The 19,481-nt window shown below is 49.1% G+C and overlaps 1 protein-coding gene across 1 annotated transcript; it reads left to right on the top strand.

Moving 5' to 3' along the window:
• Window positions 1-510: 510 nt before the first annotated feature.
• KCNV2 (potassium voltage-gated channel modifier subfamily V member 2) lies at window positions 511-19,219 on the top strand (the record flags this gene model as incomplete). The annotated part of the gene is made up of 3 exons (XM_082695122.1): window positions 511-1,941; window positions 12,143-12,420; window positions 19,134-19,219. 3 exons carry the CDS (start codon window positions 511-513, stop codon window positions 19,189-19,191), a joined length of 1,767 nt encoding a protein of 588 aa, XP_082551248.1. The 3' UTR covers window positions 19,192-19,219.
• Window positions 19,220-19,481: the final 262 nt, after the last annotated feature.

Below are 19,481 nucleotides of genomic sequence, written 5' to 3'. Positions count from 1 at the left end.
AAGGAACGGGAAGGGGCTCACTGAAGTCTTAGGGGATCGAAACAGGGGCCGCGCTAAGAAGCAACAGCTTGTGCTCAAGTCCGCTTTAAGCGTTCTGAGGCCATGTCTGTCCTCGCTCCTGCAGAGGCCAGGACACAGGCGTCTGGATCCTGGAGTTAAATCGGGGGCTTTCACCCCAGCACAAGCACACCGAGCTCTTCCTAAGGACAGGCCTAGGGGCTGGCGACGTTTTTATTAGCAATAATCCCTGCCACCGTCTGATTACCTACAGATTGACCACCACGTAATCAAGCCCGACGTCGGGGAGAGCAGGGAGGGGGAGGAAAGGAGCTAAGAGGCTCTAAATCCCTCCTGACCCTGGCCGCGTCCGCATCAGCGCGATCAGAGCCGCCCACCGCCGTCTGCTCCGGGGCCGCGCCGGCGCGGGCCGCGTCCTCCCAGCGGCGGGGACCAGCCCGGAGGCCCCGCGACGGCCGGGAAGGCGGACCGAGGGGCCCGCTGCCCGCAGCCATGCTGAAGCAGAGCGAGCGGCGGCGGTCCTGGGGCTACCGGTCCTGGAACACTCCGGAGAGCGAGCAGGCGCCCGAGGCCGGGGCCGGCGCGCCGCGGCGCAGCGTCTGCTCCGTGGGGACCCGCTCCGGCTCCCAGGCCAGCCTCGCGCCGTGGACCGAGGGCAACTATAACTACTACATCGAGGAGGACGAGGACGGCGAGGAGGACGACGACCTGAGGGACGAGCCGGGCGAGGAGGCGCGGCAGCCCGAGGCCCAGGGCGCCCCGCCGGCCGGCAGCCCCGACCTCGCGGGCGCGCCGCCGGCGCTGCGCGTGAACGTGGGCGGCCAGAGCTACCGCCTGGACGGCCGCCAGCTCGCCTGCTTCCCCAAGACGCGCCTGGGCCGCCTGGCCACGAGCACCAGCCGCGGCCGCCGGCTGGGCCTGTGCGACGACTACGAGGAGCGCACGGACGAGTACTTCTTCGACCGCGACCCGGCCGTCTTCCAGCTGGTCTGCAACTTCTACGCGTCGGGGGTGCTGCTGGTGCGGGACGAGCTGTGCCCGCGCGGCTTCCTGGAGGAGCTGGGCTACTGGGGCGTGCGGCTCAAGTACGCGCCGCGCTGCTGCCGCATCTGCTTCGAGGAGCGGCGCGACGAGCTCAGCGAGCAGCTCAAGGTGCAGCGCGAGCTGCGCGCACAGGCGCAGGCCGAGGAGGCCGAGGAGCTCTTCCGCGACATGCGCTTCTTCGGGCCGCAGCGCCGCCGCCTCTGGAACCTCCTGGAGAAGCCCTTCTCGTCCGTGGCCGCCAAGGCCATCGGGGTGGCCTCCAGCCTCTTCGTGCTCATCTCGGTCGTGGCGCTGGCGCTCAACACGGTGGAGGAGATGCAGCAGCCGGCGGGGCCCGGCGCGGGTGGCGGCGGCGGCAGCGGTGGCGGTGGCGGCGGCGGCGGCGACACGCGGCCCGTGCTGGAGCACGTGGAGGTGCTGTGCATCGCCTTCTTCACGCTCGAGTTCCTGCTGCGCCTCGCCTCCACGCCCGACCTGCGGGGCTTCGCGCGCAGCGCCCTCAACGTGGTCGACCTGGTGGCCATCCTGCCGCTCTACCTGCAGCTGCTGCTCGAGGGCGTCACGGGCGAGGACCCGCGGCAGGGCAAGGGCTCGCCGCGCGAGCACGACCTCGAGGCGGTGGGCCGCGTGGGCAAGGTGGGCCAGGCGCTGCGCGTCATGCGCCTCCTGCGGGTGCTGCGCGTGCTCAAGCTGGCGCGCCACTCCACCGGCCTGCGCGCCTTCGGCTTCACGCTGCGCCGCTGCTACCAGCAGGTGGGCTGCCTCCTGCTCTTCATCGCCATGGGCGTCTTCACCTTCTCGGCCGCCGTCTACTCCGTGGAGCACGACATCCCCAACACCAACTTCACCAGCATCCCCCACGCCTGGTGGTGGGCCGCGGTGAGTACCCGGGCCCCGGCTTCCCGGCCGCTTCCCCAGCCTGGAGGCGGCCAGTCGGCCCCGTCCCGGGCCATCAGCGGCCTGCCTGGCTTTGTTCCCCGACCTTTTCCCTGCTGGGGTAGGGGCCCCTGCTCCCTCCAGGGCTCTGCTGCCTGCGGCAAACAGAACCAAGCTGGAAAGACAGAGTCCCGTAAGTAACGGAATTCGGCTTGGTCCTAGGAGCTTCCAAATCTAGATTTTTTTTTTTAAGATTTTTTTAATTTATTTGAAAGACAAAGATCACAAGTAGGCAGAGAGGAACGGAAGCAGGCTCCCTGCTGAGCAGAGAGCCCGAAGCGAGGCTTGATCCCAGGACCCTGCGATCATGACCCGAGCTGAAGGCAGAGGCTTTAACCCACTGAGCCACCCAAGCGCCCCCCCGAATCTAGATTTAGTCTTACGTCCCTGGACAGGCTGATTTTAAGAAGAATTCCTTGTTTATGTATGTGGGACCCATCCATCCTCATTCTTATTCACCACTTACCGAACACCTGTTGTCCGGTTTATAAATTTTATCTGATTTCAGGATCACAACCTGTGAAATGGGTAGGATCACGATTTTTTTTTAAGAGGACAACAGATTCGAAGGAAAGTAAGTTTATGCAGGGAAGAAGTGAGACTCAGCTGACCCGTGTCCACCCTAACTGAGGTCCCACTGCTTCTAGCCAATCCTGAGTGTGGAGAGAAGCATCTACAACCCAAACTTGATCCAGGATCACTGAAGTTCCTTTAGGGCCTGGTATTCTTGTTCTACAGCTGGAGCAGTCGAGGTGCAGAGGGTTTGAGTGTAGACACCCACCTAAAGGTAGCAGAGTGACAACCTAAACCTAAAACCATCCAAGACAAAATCCATGCCCTTCCTACACCCCGCAACTGCCTCTTTCAAGATTCATGTCTAGGGCGTGCCTTGCCTAATTTGCAATCTTTCGGTCATTTTTGTTGTTTTCTTTGGCATTTGTCTCTCTGTAGTAATATATTCCATTTGCCCAAATATCCGCATTTCTGCTATGCTAAGCTAAATCCCTGGGAAATCCCTGAGTCACCAGACATGCTGATGGATAAACTCACATTTGTGCATAGGAAAGAAGTGGGTGTGTCATTTCTCTATTTTTAAAAGTAGATGCTTTGTAATACCGCTAGAAACATTAAGCAAATACAACCAGTTTTTCCCATGTAAGGAACTGGTTATTTTCAATATTAACACTGGGTTTGTTAGAACCTCGAGTCTGGTGTGGATTTCTGAGATGAACCAACCCAGGGCTACTAACAATGTAGTTCAGCGAGATGGAAGGTTTACATTTAGATTCTACTCCCCGATCTGCTAATAATTAACTGTGACCCTGAATAACTGTGAACCCTCACTCTCTTACTCCCTGTCCTAAGTTTTCTTGTCCCTAAAAAAGGGTCGCTACAGAGCCCTATAATGCAGTTAGTCTTCTGTCAGGAAAAAGTAGAACTCCTATGTCAAATAGGATTTGTGGGCTTTCTTCAGTGATGGGATGACATTAGGCTCTTCCCCATGAGCTAGCCCAATGCCACACCTCTGATCACATTCCCGGTGACAAAAGGTCACCCCCATAGTAGATAAACCATGTGTACAGATGGCGCTGATAGAGGATGCTTTGTCCCCAGCAAATGACATTTACTTCGGAGGTGAGTAAAGCAGGAAAGGAGAAGAGCAGATCCGCATGCTGATGACACACTACCAAGTTCAAGAGTCAAGTTTCCATTTAACCAAGTATCTTAGAAGGCCAGCGTGCATGTAGGTGGGGCCTAGGGGACATTCTGTACTATACTTTCAACCCAGAAAACTTTTTAAAATTTTGTATATTAATACAAAAATTGATAAGAATTCTATTGCTAGTGAGGATTTTTCTTTTAAAAAAATTTCTTGAAGCGAATGCCTATTGATTCCACTTAATTTCTTGATCTATGTAATGTGCAATGACCCTCAAAACTTTCAAATTTCCCCCTTTTTATGTTAACTAAAACAGTTTTAGTTAAAATCGTTTTTTTCCATAAGTTTTCCAGTCAAAACTAAAATCACCATTTAATTTTTATCAATAACACATTTTAACGATTACTGCTTTTGCCAAATCAAGTTTTCTTTTGTGGACATTATCTCCATCAGGCACTATTTTCACAAGCCAAAATTTGCACACTTCTGCCTCACTGTTGACCAACCTCAACCTTTACCAGTGGACTTTGTCCATCTCATTCTGAGAATTTCAGAGACTAGTAAAAATCATTATGAACTAATCTATGTTTCTAAACTAATCTATGATAACAACAGGAGCAGATCCCCCCCCCCCCCCTTGAACATTCAAACACTGCTTTATGCCCCAGGAAAACAGAGATTAAGAAAGTTCTTCCCCATCCTCCTGAAGGCAAGCCACACTGTGTACCAAGGGACCATATTCTCATAGAGCAAAGAGAAGAGAATGCTGCCAAAATGATGTGGACAGAATGCCTTATTTCCCTATGTAGATGCCAAATAAAAGATACAAAACATGAAGATGAATTCTTCATGAGAATCACAAAATCCATCTTACGCATTCACTGAGCTAGAATTCTTTGATCAATTCCAGGGCACCAAGTGGGTGATCTAAACACTAGGGATATTGGGTTATCAGTAGAACAAAACCCCCCAAAAGATGACTTTCTTTCTCTCACACAGTTTACATTCTGATGGAGAAAGAGAATATATAGTTTCAGCTACCGGTGTGTCTCGTATGAGATAACAGGATAGAGAGAGCTGGGTGTGGAATCCACCTTTAATAGGATGGCCGGAGAGGCCTTCCTGGAGAAAATGACACTGAGCTGAAATTTTAAGGGTGAGAAGAAACCCTTCTGTACAGACATGACTGAACAGAAATGAGAGTAAGAAGTGGAATCCCAAAACGAACTCCGACACAGCTGTCTCCACGCCTTTTACTGATGACACACCTCATAATTAAGATTTTTTTTTGAGCATACCCCCATGATAAATATGTGTTCAGCTATTCACAAATTATGTTATTTATTGCTATAATAATGATGCATCACAAACTACCCCAAAACTTAACTGCTTAAAATGTCGAGCACTGATTTAGCTTATGAGTTTGCAAGTCAGCAGTTTGGGCTGTTTTCAACCAGAAGGTCCTTCACATTTGGGCTGGTGCCAGTCACTCATATGTCTGATGATCAGCTGGGTGACAGCTGGGATCAAAGAGAGGACTAGACCACATCTCCTCCATTCTCCAGCAGGCATGCACCCATGGCCATGGCCATGGGCAGGACAGGGGATGCAGTTTCAACCACGTGAGCTCTGTATAAGTTTCTGCTCATGTCATTTGCTCAACCCATTGGCCAAACCAAGTCGCAAGGCCAAGTTCAGAGTCCAAGAGCAGACCAGATTAGCGCACCCAATCTAGGAAAGCACTGAAAGGCTTTATGGCAGAGACTTGGATGCAGGAAGATAGAAAGAATTAGGTCCACTGAATCGACATTTTTCCAAAGGAGATGCGCACATGGCCAACATACACATGAAAAAAAAAATGCTCAACATCACACATCATCAGGAAAATGCACATCCAAACTGCAATGAGAGATCACTTCACACCTGTCAGAATGGCTACAAAAGACAAGAAATAACAAGAGTTGGCAAGGATGTGGAGAGAAAGGAACCCTCATGCACTGTTAAAAGGAATGCAAACTGGTGCAGCCACTATAGAAAACAGTATGGAGGTTCCTAATAAATAAATAAATAATAGAAATACTGTACAATCTAGAAAATCCGCTACTGGGTATTTACCCAAAGAACATGAAGACAGTAATTTGAAAAGATACATGCACCCCTGTGTTCACTGCAGCATTATTTACAATGGCCTAATTATGGAAGCAGCCAAAGTGTCCATCAGCAGATGAATGGATAAAGACGAGGGATGTGTGCGCATGCGCGCACGCGCACACACACACACACACACACACACACGGGATATTACTGAACCATAACGAAAGAATGGGATCTTGCCATTTGCAACAACATGGACAACAACGAAGGACATCATGCTACGCGAAACAAATCAGAGAAGGACAAATGCCACATGATTTCACTTATATGTGGAATCTGAAAAAAATAAAGTGAACAAACAAACAAAAAAGCAGAAGCATATCCATAAATATAAAAAACAAACCAGAGGTTGCCAGAAGGTAGGATGGTGGAGGGGGGTAAAACGGGTGAAGGGCAGCGCGAGGTACAGGCTTCCAGTTACGGAATTCTAAACTACAGGGATGAAAGAAACAGCATGGAGAATGTAGTCAGTGGTGCCGTCGTCAGGTTGTATGGTGACAGATGGTCGCGTAACAGAATGTGCAGACCTGTTGAATCCCCGTATGGTTCACCTGAAGTTAATGTCACATTGTGTGTCCACTATATTTCTATTTAAAAAAAAATTAGGTAATACAATCATTCTACTGTAGTAAGCTGTTCCTGCTCACATATGTACCTATCAGGAAAACACATCCTCACACAGGTCGGTAGTGTCTTCCAGACGTCCGTGCTGTCTGCCTTGTATGCTCAGCCTCACTACAGACCGATTCTCCAAGCCGTTCTTCCGTGGGCTGCTGCACTTGCAGACAATCCCCAAATCCGACCTGCTTTTCATCATCTTCCCTCTCTCTATGCCAAGGATCTTAAAACCTTCCTCTGTAATTCAGCTCAAGGTTTTAAGAGGAATACAGTAATTTTCATCAGGGTGAATACTTCTACAGCTGCAGAATAACCCCCTGTGGACATTCACGTCTGCAAATGCTCCCGCATTAGGATTTAAGAGCCCCGTCCTACTCGTCTGTCAAATGGAGATCATTTGTAAGTGCTAATGAAATAGGAAACATATGTAAAATGCTAGCGGCAGTACATCTGCCATAAATAGAAGCTACCCTATCTGTCTAGTTGGTACTCTTTATCACGTGGAAGCCGTAACCTTTGCTTTCAGATTCATTTGGGGGGAAATAAAAACAGAAGTGACTCCCTCTCTCCTAGAAAAAGAGAGGCTGTAAGACATACGAAGGGGTCAGCTCTTCTCTCCCGGGAGAGCCTCTGAGTGCCCAGATGAATAGGTGTGCACCCAGGGCAGGGCAGCTCCAGTCATGTTGGGCGCCCAATTGACCCCTCCCACTCCACCCCCCACCCTGGCTGCCTGGGGGTAGGAAATGCATGGCCCAGCTCTGGCAAGAACAGTCAGCTCTGTGAAGACGCTGTCATCACTGGCCTCCCGTGTGGCTCTGTTTTCAAGCAGAAAAGGGCAACTAGACTGTTTAATGGGCCATTTTCTTCTGAGCCTCAAGAGTGAGTTAAAACTATAGAAACCAAAGAGAAAACTATGTCATGAACTCATGCCTGCAAAGACGAACAAAACTCTTCAAAGAGAAGATTTATCTCTAGCTGATCCAGCAGATAATTGTGCCACAGAGACCTTTCTCCTATCTTTGTTTTCCCAAAGCATGTCATCATTTCCTTGCAAATAGGTGGCACTTACGAGATCACCGAGATTTGATTTTATTTTAATGGATTGATGGCTTGCTTTAAGAAGACCCATTTAGGGGGAGCCGGGTGGCTCAGTGGGTTAAAGCCTCTGCCTTAGGCTCAGGTCATGATCTCAGGGTTCTGGGATCGAGCCCCGCATCGGGCTCTCTGCTCAGCAGGGAGCCTGCTTCCTCTTCTCTCTCTGCCTGCCTCTCTGCCTTCTTGTGATCTCTGTCAAATAAATAAATAAAATCTTTAAAAAAAAAAAAAAAAGACCCATTTAGAAGTTACATCAGCCAAGTTAGGAAAACAGAAAAGAAAAGGCGGGGGTATATTTTAAACAGAAGGAATGTGACGCAGGGTTATTGATACACACGTGTTAGAGGGCTAGAAGAGCAGTAAGGGGAAACGGAGAACCCAGAGATCGGTTCCTGCGTGGAACAGTGGTCAGCCCTAAAACTGAAGGAACAAATAGAAGGTCAAGTTACTGGAACCCACAAGAACAGAGAAGGAGCCACTGAGAAGCTGTCACAGAAACTCCTTGGACGACATCATGAGATTAGTGTTCTCTGAGCCAAAAGACTCCTGAGCCACGGCTATCTGCTTACTGGAGGACGGTGACAGCCCACAGAAGTGGGAATAGAGACGCTTAGCCCCTCACCCACCTCCCGTGTCCCAACACTATCTCATTTGCAGAACACAAGCAGAAGCCAGCGAGCAAGGAGGTCTGGGAAATGTAGTTTGCACACTCTCAGCTGCGGGACCATAGGACAGAGTACAGAGGGTGTCTCGCTTGGGACCGAGAGACAGGGGGTCAGTGTCCGACAGACAGCAGTAAGGGAGGCAGCATCCTCTTAGATCCTTCAGAAACAGCAAAGGAGCCATGAAATGGGGCAAAGGCCCTTAGGCACTACTTGAACTTTTTGCTCCTGTGGACTCCTGACTCTGGAGTGGTCCCCTTTTAGAACTGTGGTCCTCCTGTGGGCCGGCAGGACTTGTGGGACATGACGGAGCTGTAGAGGACAGGGAAAAGTACCAAGTAAACCGTGGGTGAGGTTATGGCATCATTACGGCATGCCTTTCCCCGGCTGGACGAATAGATCCCACATTTAGCTTAGCTTCCGCTACCTCCTCCTTATTGCGCAATTTCCACGCACATCAGGACTTTAACATACAGATGAGGCAGGTTGGTTCTCATAAGGCCCTCTCCTCACCCATGACCTCATTCTAACAGCGCTTCTACCCTCAAAACATTCTTTGAATTCCACTGAGGAATTCTCTTTGGAGACCGTGATACGTCCACTTACTACTTTGTAATCGTGCCAAATCCTCACCTTTTGGAGGGAGGATTTGATATTCTGAGATACAGTCAGGTCCCTTGAGCTGAAGACTGACATCTGGAGTTAACCCTTGAGGCGGCTAAGACTACTTGTTTCAAGGTCATGCCACTGAATCCTCTGTGCAGATTAAAATTCAAAGAGGAATTCCTCAAATATTTGTAGCCACAGCAGCATGGATAGGCACGTAGAGCCTTTGAAGATAAATCCTTTAAAGAACATGCATTAAGATGAGTAATAATTTTAGCCAGAAATCACAAGTCTTCAACACCCCAAATTGTTTGGGAATGCTACAAGAGGCGTTCATGATTTTGAAAAATCAGTTGTGTTCCCTGGGCTCCTACGTGCATGGATTTCTGGGTGCCAAGATTTCATGTATACCTCGCTCATTATGAAGGAAACAAACATTCCTTGCTGAAGGAGAAATTTCAGTATGGTCATTCTGAAGTTTGAGAGAAAAACTGGATGCTTGTCCTCCTTGTAATGTTTAGGAGGCCAAGATTTGCTGATTAATGGGTGAGCTCCTCGGGGAAGGTCACATTCTGGCTTTTGGGACCCAAAGGCTAGGGAAAATATGTAAGCCTTCCACGGAATGGGACATTTCCAGTTTAGGGAGTGGCTGAGCCGGCCAGTGTTTTCGGGGTATTAAGATGGATTGCAGGGATTCTGGTCACATTTCCAGACCCAGCCCCTCCTAATGTGAGAACGCACTCTGAGGTCACATGTGTCAGTAGAGGGCTTTCCATCTTTAATGTTCATGAAGGGAGAAATGGGTTTGGGCTGTGGAACATGGACAAGAGATTCCCAAAGCCAAGGAATTCTGCCTTCCTCGTGGAGCCAAGGAACAAGAAGCACGTCACTGGTTGAGTCAAACTGTCCACAGAACAGACAAGGCAATGATGAACTGTGCGTTTTGAACAAATTCTTCAGGACCCGTCACACAGAGCCTCCTAGCAGAAGAGATCTTTTCTCTAAAAATAAAGACCCAAGATATACAAAAATATTTAGACCATATTACGAGCCTCAAGTATGTCATCTCCCTTAAGCCAACAACACTCTTTGCTTTTGACTCTCCAAAGTTCAGCCAAAAAAAAAAAAGTCAAGGTTGGGAATGCAGTAAACCCAGTGAGGGACTGATCAGAAGTTTAAAACAGGCACTTGGTCTCACTTCTCTTCCTCTGGATCCTCCTAGCCTCCTGCCTCCCATCGCAGCAGCCTCGGCCTTTTGTGGAAGCTTCCTGAACTACCCCTTCCTGTCACTGATCCCTGTTCCCAGACTCCCCGTAGGCTTCCTCCAGGGCAAGCAGACCGAGCAACTCAACATTCATCCAGAGATAGGAGGGCTGTGCTTGGTGACCTGTGGAAGCCACAGTTCAGGTCAGTGTACCTGGACAGAGACCTGACTCAGGTTCTTTTTCTCCGGGTACGGCCAGGGCTCAGACAGACAGAGACACACACACACACGAGTGAGATTACCTTACCACTGCCTGACGTCATCCTTAGGTGCCAGAGTGCCCCCCACCGTGTTCCCCTCCTGTTCAGCAGGATCCAAGCAGGGGCCCGTTTCCACAGCCCGTCGCTCTAGTAAGCATGAGAACCATTGGCCTTCTCCTCGTACCCTGCCCCACGCTCTCCTTCAATCCCTTAACACCCCTACTGGGCAGGTACTGCTCCTCTCCCTGTATTTCACAAGGAGAAACAGAGACAGAGGGCATGCGGGAGACTTGCCCGACACACTGCTGGGAAGGGGATCCAGAGCCATGTACCCAGATGCCATCTGTCTCCTTGAGCTGGTCTCCGCCATCTTGCCTCTCTTAGGTGCTTGTTTTCATCCCCCAGGGGAAGGGACAGCCCACCCTCAGCAGGGCCCTTGCAGTTAGAGGTGGTACGTCCCCTACCCCCAAGAGGACGTCAAGCTTTCACTTTTTTAGGGTCTGGGTGGAGCTGTGGTTCTTATCAGCAACACCAGATTAGCCCAGCTGGCCTGCTTCTCTGTTCCATCCTAACTAACCAGTCACACTTAGTTCAAACCGACCCTTATGTCAAAACAGAAGTGTTTATTAAGCTAAACACCACCTTGGTACAGGTCAACAGGCTAACTGTGCATTCTAGGATCATCTGCCAGAAAATTGTGGCAATGCCACAGATCAATGCAGCAAACAGTGCCCCCTGGAGTTGTGCAATGCACAGGAGGTTTTTTTTTTTTTTTTTCTCCAACTAAGCAACTAAGCCCTGCCTATAAGCCTTCTAGTCATTTAGCCACTAGTCTGGGGGCTGACGGGAGGCTCAATACATGAGGCTTAGAAAAATGGGCCCCGAGAGATTTTCCCAGGTTTTCTCTGGCTCCACTGACTGATAACTAGTCCCACGGGTATCTGCATTTTAAAACAGGAGCTTGTTAACCTAAATAAATCTCTAATTAGTGGAATTCAAGGCAGTGTGCAAGAGTGATGGGAGAAATTTTATGCAGGATGAACATATTTTTGGTCTGTGATGTCTTACGGAAAAGTCCCTTTGCAAAATAATGAGAGTGTGTTTCTCCAGACATTCGCAATTAGAGCGCCTTCATATACGATACCTCATTTGAATGACAGAACAACTCCGAGAAGTATTCTAATTGTCTCCATTTTAAAGATGAGAGAAGCACCACAGAGGGGGTTGCTCGCTGCCTTTTGTGGGCCTGATCCTGGGTTAAGTGCTTTATACCTCCTTTTCTTATTTAGTCTGCAGGAGAAGATGAAGAGTCGGCTGTGATCCTCCGATTTTAGATGAGGAACCAAAGCTCAGAGACTGAACATCTTACTTGCGGGTGTTCAGCGGCGAAGGGTCAGAATTAGGACTTGGACCCATGTATGGCTGGTTCCAACCCCTAGCTCTTCCCGGTACACCTATTAAATGGGCAAATCCAGGGTCCCTGGTCCTACAGCTGGCCCCTCTGAGGGGAGGCAGAGGCTAACATTTATTGAAGCCATGCTCCCCAAGAACTTTACACGGTGCATTGGATATGCTCTCCACAACCCCTTAGGCAGCTGTGATTCTCCCCTGTATTGTGTGTAAGAAAATGTGTAATAGTCAGGATCCACGCCCGGGACTCCCAGCCCCACAGCGTGTGCTCTTTCCATGATGCAGATCCTGCAGGCAAAGCTTCTGGTACCCCCTAAAGCTGGCTCTGTGGGAGCCGTTATCTGACCTACGTGTACCTTCAGGGAGACAGAGGACACTTTCCTGCCTGGTTCTGTCCTTGTCTTCTCCCCCCCGTCACTTGTCTTCTCCCCCGTCACACTGCTAACTGTTCCGTCCCACTTTCTTTCCCCCGCAGGTGAGCCTCTCCACTGTGGGATACGGAGACATGTACCCAGAGACCATCCTGGGCAGGCTTTTTGCCTTCCTCTGCATTGCTTTTGGAATTATCCTCAACGGGATGCCGATTTCCATCCTCTACAACAAGTTCTCGGATTACTACAGCAAGCTCAAAGCTTACGAGTATACGGCCATGAGACGGGAAAGGGGAAACGTAGAGTTCCTGCAAAGAGCCAGAAAGAAGATGGCGGAGTGTTTGGCTAAAAGCCTCCTACAGCCCCAGCCAAGGCCAGCGAGGTGATGTTTCAAAGGACACATGGCTAGTAGACCCCGCGAACCTCAAGGTTTTAGTCCTCCTTTGTATTATCAGAATGGACGGTACAAGAACACAGGAGACAGTCCTACACAGAGGGCATCCAGCTCAGAGTTCTACTCCTGGAAATGTCCATTTTGGCCCAGACTGGGCCTGCCTCCTTTGTTCTTTAACCGTATTGTGGGAGTCTGACCTCCCCAGTGACACTGGTCACGAAAACTTGAGAGGAGCAACATCTTCTCCTGGCTTCTCAGTAAGTATTTCTGAACTTGAGTTGACATGAGAAGAGTTTCCTTGAAGAAAGAAAACGGTTTTTCAGAGAGAAAGAGAGGCTTTTGCAGCATGCGCTTTAGTTAGACCAAGCTTAAAGGCCCGGACCTACCGGATGTAGGGTTTAGGGAAGTTGCTTTAACTGTCTCAGCCTCAGTTTCTTCAATTGTAAAAAGTAGGTAATAAGACCTACCTTGTGAGATCAGCTGGGCATTGGAGATAATAAATATTCAATAAATGGTAGCGGTTAAAATTGTGAGTGGTTATTGTGTAGTACTCTCCAGACAGGCGGTTCTCAGCCCAGGGGCACACGGCACCCCAGAACCCCTTGCTCTTGGGACATCTGGCCATGTCTGCACATGTTTTTGACTGCCACCACCATGGGGGGGGGGGGAGTGGTGACAGGCATTTCGTAGGTGGAGACTCAGGCTGCTGCTGCAGGTACCGACAGCCCCGTAACAAAGAATCATCGGACCCACAAAGTCAGTGGAGCCAAAGCTGAGAACCCTCATCTGGACTGACCCACGGTGGCCCCAGACCCTCCCTGTGAAACACACCCACGCGTGCCGATCGCCCTCCCTGCATAGGCACCCTGACATGTCCTACCTTCTCAGGCCGCCTCTCCCTCACCTTCCCAGGCAAAGAAAAAAAAAATTTTAATCCTGCCTTTTGGACACCTGTTCCGGACCAAGCACTGAAGGAAGGGAATTCAATCCATGGGGCTCTCTGCCCTGGGCTGGTCTGTGGGTCAGAAAACCAATCCCCACTGGGTCCAGGTACTTTCTCGCCCTGTTCCTTCTCCCTCTAGTTCCTTCCTCCCTCCATGGGACTGCTGGGAAGTTGCATTTCTGGAAATTCAAGCTTTGTTTGAACTGAGCAGAGATCACTCCTGTAACTAGGGCTTTTGCCATGCTGTCCATCACATTTGTCTCAGGGCACCAGTGGACCTCTCTTTGTACGAGGAAAGTGAGAGTAATTGTTTTGTGCATTCTTACTGTGACAGGCACTGTGGGTTTTACTTCATCATCTGTAACTTCATGTCATCCTTAATACATCCCTAAATAAGGTATTATATTTCAGTTTGGTTAGGAGGTCAGGTGTAGGCTCAGAGAGGGTAAGTAATTCTGCTGACACAGTCAGTAAATGGTGGGACTGGGTTTCAAGCCCAGAACCATCCGATTGCTCAGAGTCTAAACTTGTGGTTCTGTGTCTTGATAGTCAGAATGCTGAGCCCCACCGCCCAGAGCATCAGATTCACAGGTCTGGGATGGGACATGACAATTTATTTGCATTTCTACCAAGGACCAGGTGATGCTGACATTTCTGGTCCAGGGACTGCGTCTTGAGAACCGTGAGTCTGAATCGCCTCACAAAGAGCTATAACTACAAAACCAGATGTACGTCTCCCCCTTATTCCGAAGTGTCCTTAACACCACCATAAATGACCTGGAGTCTGAAGGGTGAGCAGTAGTCCAATCCTTGGAGGGTCACTAGATAACATACAGGACATCCAGGTAAATTTGCATTTCAGATAAATAAGTACTTTTAGTAGAAATATGTCCCAAATACGGTGTCATATACACTTCCACTAAAAAACTATCTAGTGCTTATCTGCAATTCAAATTTAACCAGGCATCTCATATTTTTATTGTCCAGCCAACATGAATCTACTGTTTCTGAGATACGAAAGTTTCTCATAGGGATGGAAATCACCCTCGAGTCCTAGAACCCCCCAAACAGCAAGACCCTCAGCCAGGGGACACTTCTCTCTCCTCTTGCTAAATAAAAAGAGGGAGGAGTTTTGAATCTGAACCCTTGCCTTGATGTAAAAGCAGAGCCCCAGCACGCAGGAGGTCTGGAGCAGAGCTTACACAGCCGCCTGACATGCTCAGGACAGCAGCAGCCCCTCTGGTCCACCTCCAGCCTTCCAGCTCTTTCTGAGGTCTCCGGTGGAGGGGTTTGTTGACGAAGTACATCTGCTGGGCTGTTCAGGGCACAGGGAAGAGGAAGAGCCAATGTTTGCCACATTCCCTCCCTGGGCAAGGCAAAAGGGATGCCCTAATGGAAAGAAGTGGGGACTGGCCGGGGGTCTAGGCAGGGGAGCCTGGTGGAGCAGAGGAGCTATTCCAGGTCCCCAGAGGGATCCAGTAAATAGCAGTGTGCCACCCCCCCACCCTGTCTCACTAGGCACATCTGTTCAGACAGCTGTGCTCCTCCCTTCTAAGACAGCGGCAGGAACAGAAGGGAATTAAAATCCAAGAGACTAACATTCCAAAAGCCCCACTGTGTGCCAGGCACAGAACCAGAAGTTTTCACTGGACCCTTGGCAGCCCTAGGAAGTGGGTTTCAAGGTCATCACTTACAGAGGCTTGGCCTGTAAGTGGACCCTGATATAATCGTTGGATCTGGATTTGAACCCTGGCTCTGTCATTTGCTAGGAGGTTGAATGAAAAACATCTGAGGATTGGGGATTCCCTATGGTTCAAGCTAGTAGTTGTATGATCACTTGATTTCTCTGGGCCTCGGTCTCTGCCTCATTCAAGGGGAGATCACAGTGCCTTTGTCCGGCTGTGCGGTTACCACACAACAATGTATTAGCAACATTTGCACACACGTCAAGAACTAACTAAATGTTAGCTGCAATGATCACCAGCAATTTTCTGGCTGCACAAGGAAATGGCACGAGCCCAGAGAGGGTGACCTCACCTGTTACCAAGGAGAGAAGCCTGCAGATGAAGACCGCTCAGTTTTTGGAATTCTGTTTCCAGCCCCTTGCCCATCCAAGGCCCCCCGGAGAAGGATCTAGATCAGTTTGTCTGATGGGACTTTCTATAATGCTAGGAATGTTTCGTGCTACGCAGCCCGTGGGACTGTTGAGCACTTGAAATGTGGCTACTGTGATTCAGAAGGTAAATTTTTTAAATTTCATTTCATTGAAAAAATTTTTTTTCCAGATTTTAAGTCTCCGCTCTACCCAGCGTGGTGCTCAGACTTACGGCCCCAAGCAGCAAGGGTCACATGCTCTACCCACTGAGCTGCGGGTGCCCCTCACTTCTCGGAAACTGTAAATGGTCACTCGGGGCTACCGTCCGTCATACTGGGCAATGCAGTCATGCACTTTTCTTCTGCCCTCTTGGGGGCATCCACTCTGAGGCCAGAAGGGGCGTTTGGCTTTAGGGAGGGGAGTGGGCCTGGGAAAAGAAGAAAACGTGACAGTCCCCTGTTCTGGCTCAGAGCTGGAATAGGTTTCCAGGACAATAAGGACAGCACTGGAAGTAGAGGCCGACACTCTGACTCGTGGCCTGGAAGGGCCTCTTGAAGAGCGAAGAAGAGAAATCCAGCAAAGCGTGCCCAACAGAGAGCGCTCTCGAAGGACCACGTCTGTCATTAAAGTGGGTTGCAAGATTCACCCTGAGGAACTTCCGGGCTCCCTCACTTGGGTCAGCCCAAGACCACATCCCATTTCCTTCAACTTCTAACCCAAACTGGATCAAAAACACTTCCCTTATTTTACCTCAGCTTCTAGGATACGAGCAGACATGTTCACAAGACTCCTTTCTTAAAAATAAGGGAAAATATGAAATGATCACCTAAAAACAACCATATTCCCCAAGAGCCTAGGTCCAGGTGAGGTTAAGTTTTGTTGAGCTTCAGATTCGCTTCTCTGAGGCGGATGCCCCGACTCCCTGAATCGAGAGGTCTCCCTCCTCCCTCTGGTCCCTCCCTGTTCCGCTCCGATGGGACTCTACAGCTCCTGAGTATTCTACCTTACATGTCTCTTCGTGTGTGCTGGGCCTTCGCTCCCTGTGTGCTTCCAGACGCGTTATTCACCCTTGCTGCAGCGTCCAGGAGGTCTGTCTCTTGTATCTGTACCACCCAGGCTCCCTTGCCCTCTAGTAGAGTATCAGCAGTTGAGATGAGAGAACATTCTGGGCATTACTCCCCACCCTGTGTGTGGGTGGGTGTGTGTGTGTGTGTGTGCGCGCACACGCACCAGTTTTCTGGGCAGCATCTGAGTTCCTACAGTCAGCCAGCAAGTGAAACAGCCCTCCTGTCCAGCCATAGCTCTCACAGCTTCCAGGAACACCTTCCCCTCCAGTTGTCCCTTTAGGCCTGAAAGTGCTAATGGCCTCTTGTTGCTTGTCACTGAGTGTCTCACCATTCCTCGTTGGTCCCCTTCATCCTCGACACACCTCTGTAAATAGAATATTATCTTTCTGGAAAACCCTTTGAGTATGCCAACTCTTTCCCACTGGAATCCTAATTGGCGTCTCTTGAGAAAAATATATTGGTTTATTCTTCCAGTCACTACTGTAAAGATGAGGTATTTTAATCTGAGGATTCAAGACTCCCAGGACATCATTCCAGACTGAGAAGCACAGCCCTTGGATGTACAGACGAGGCGTCGATCCAGCTCAGAGTTGTTTGTAAGGCAGTGATGACTGGCATCCTGAAGTGCCAATAAATGATTCATGCTTCCTGCCAAAGGCCTCCAGCTCCGCTCTCCTTGGGAGTTTTCAATGACAGCCTGTGCAGCTCCCTTCCCCAGCCCCATCCCATACATACTAATGGATTTCATGACTCCATGACGGAACACTGTGCATAAGATAAATGAGAATATACGCACCTACACACAGACATGTTGGTGTCCTCTGAAGACATCAAGAAACCATCTTGCCCAGGCTCCTATCTTTACTTTAGTAAGTTTTTATTAACCTTGTTTTGTAAGTGATAGAACTGAAACCCAGAAAAGCTAAGAAAAATGCCCAAAGATGGCAAACATTTGTTTGCCATGCTGCCACCCCCTTTCTATGCCCACAGCAGACATTCTTAATCAATCACATCCCTCCTTCCCATTAGGAAATCTTCTCATCACGCTTCTGTAGCAGCCAACTTGGATCTGTCAGATCTGACACTCAAGACCTATTTGCCATCCTAGCACGTGCTCGGATTTCCAAAAATTAAGAAATCCATCTCTGTAGCCTTCTAGTGCATTCTTCTTTTTGAAGGATTTCCCTACAAATCCAGAAAAACTGCAGACCATGCTCATGCTATCCTTAATACTATTAAGCCTTGGTAAATGAAATTCCCCGAGTCCCAGTTTCCTCATCACAATACGGATATTATCAAGACCTTCTGGGGAGGATTAACTGCTACATGAATGACAAGCACCCAAAACAATACTCATCCTATAGGAGGTGCTCGGTTCATGGTAGCTTTCATCATTCACTTTCTATAAACAGAATGTCAGTGATGTTCATCAGCCAGAGCATGCCGTTCTGTGGTGATTATTAGTGTCCGCAGTCAATGGGCTGTCCACAAATATTTTAGCCCTCCTCGAATACAAGCATGGTAGATTGCATTCCTCCACCACATTGGCCAAACAGATGTGAGCAAAAGAGATGCATATTACTTCTGCATAGTTACCAGTCTTGTTTTTTTCTGTGTTGCTAACTGTGGAAACATGTTAAGATAAAACATCCATCTGCCAAGGTCTGTGAATAACTACGATCAGCAGAACCCCAGGTTGACCCCACTGGACGTGTAGTTTAAAAGAACTATGCCTTCTTTGGGTCAAGTCACAGATTCTGGATTGGTTCTTTCTGCAGCCATAACTCACCCATTTGGTGAATACTCCTTTTTTGTATCAACGTTCCAAGGAAGCTGAAATTTCTCCATCTTACTCTAGAGAAGGGACGTGAAATATTCATGTGTTTAAATGTTCATGTCTCCCCAAGTCATTTTCTATGAAGGGCTGGAGGGTAAGTCAACTTAAGATTTATCAAATACCTACGATGGGCCAAGCATCATTCTGGTCACTCTATGTGAGCTAAAGTGCACACTTCACACAATGTCTGTCCCATAATAAATATCCAAATTCACGTTAATCATCATGTCATTACGGTTGTCACTATTACGCATCATCTGCAGTCCTTACGACCACTCAGTGAGGCAGGGACTGGTATCTCCACTTGACAGAAAAAGAAAGTAAGGCACAGCCCAGTTGAGCCATATTTGAAGCCACAAGGCTTCAAAGGTAGAAAAAAAAGCAGCAAGGATGTGAACTCAAGTATACCTGAAACCAGAGTCCTTGTTCTTCCCCCCTGCTCCATACACTGCCCAGTGAAGACCGCCCATGGTTTGCAGAGCACTTCCTGGACACCTGTGCTTCCCATTGGTGGGGCGGGTACTCACCATCAGACCCATCCCTTGATTTTTACCAAATACAACTACTATAGGTTAATTCATCAAGGACAGAGAGAAATTGGCCTCCCCTAGGTCAGCTCAGGCATGGATATTAAAACTTGGCATGCGGAAAAGAATTGTTTGTCTGCCAGCTTCAGAATTCACTATCAAGAGGAGTTTCTCCCTCCGTCTTCCTTCAAATTTCTTTGGAATCTCTAGCTGTCACTTATTTCTATTTCAGACATGGCACAGGGCAAGGGACCAGTGAGAAGTTTTCCCTATGCTGCCCATCCCCCTAAAGTGGAGGCCAATCATGGAGGAAAAGAGAGAAAGAACCCAAACACGGACAGACCCACCAACCAACCTCAACTCACGACATCTTCCTTCAGGCCATTTATTTCATTAACGCACAGGGTGCTCAAGGGAACCTCAAGAAAGGGGACAATTTCATTTTCCCCACACCTTGGAAATTAAAATTCTTTCCAGAAAATAATTTGCTTTGTTCTTCGAATAGGCTAAGGAGAGGAGAAAAGGGGTCAAGGAGTGAGAAGAAAATGAGGAGTCCGGAGGGGATGGAGGAACGGAGGGT

The sequence above is a fragment of the Mustela nivalis genome (assembly GCF_964662115.1).
Source record: "Mustela nivalis genome assembly, chromosome: 13".
Taxonomy (NCBI): Eukaryota; Metazoa; Chordata; class Mammalia; order Carnivora; family Mustelidae; genus Mustela; species Mustela nivalis.
The sequence above is the reverse complement of the archived record's forward strand: the minus strand, read 5'-3'. Positions and strand labels throughout refer to the sequence as shown.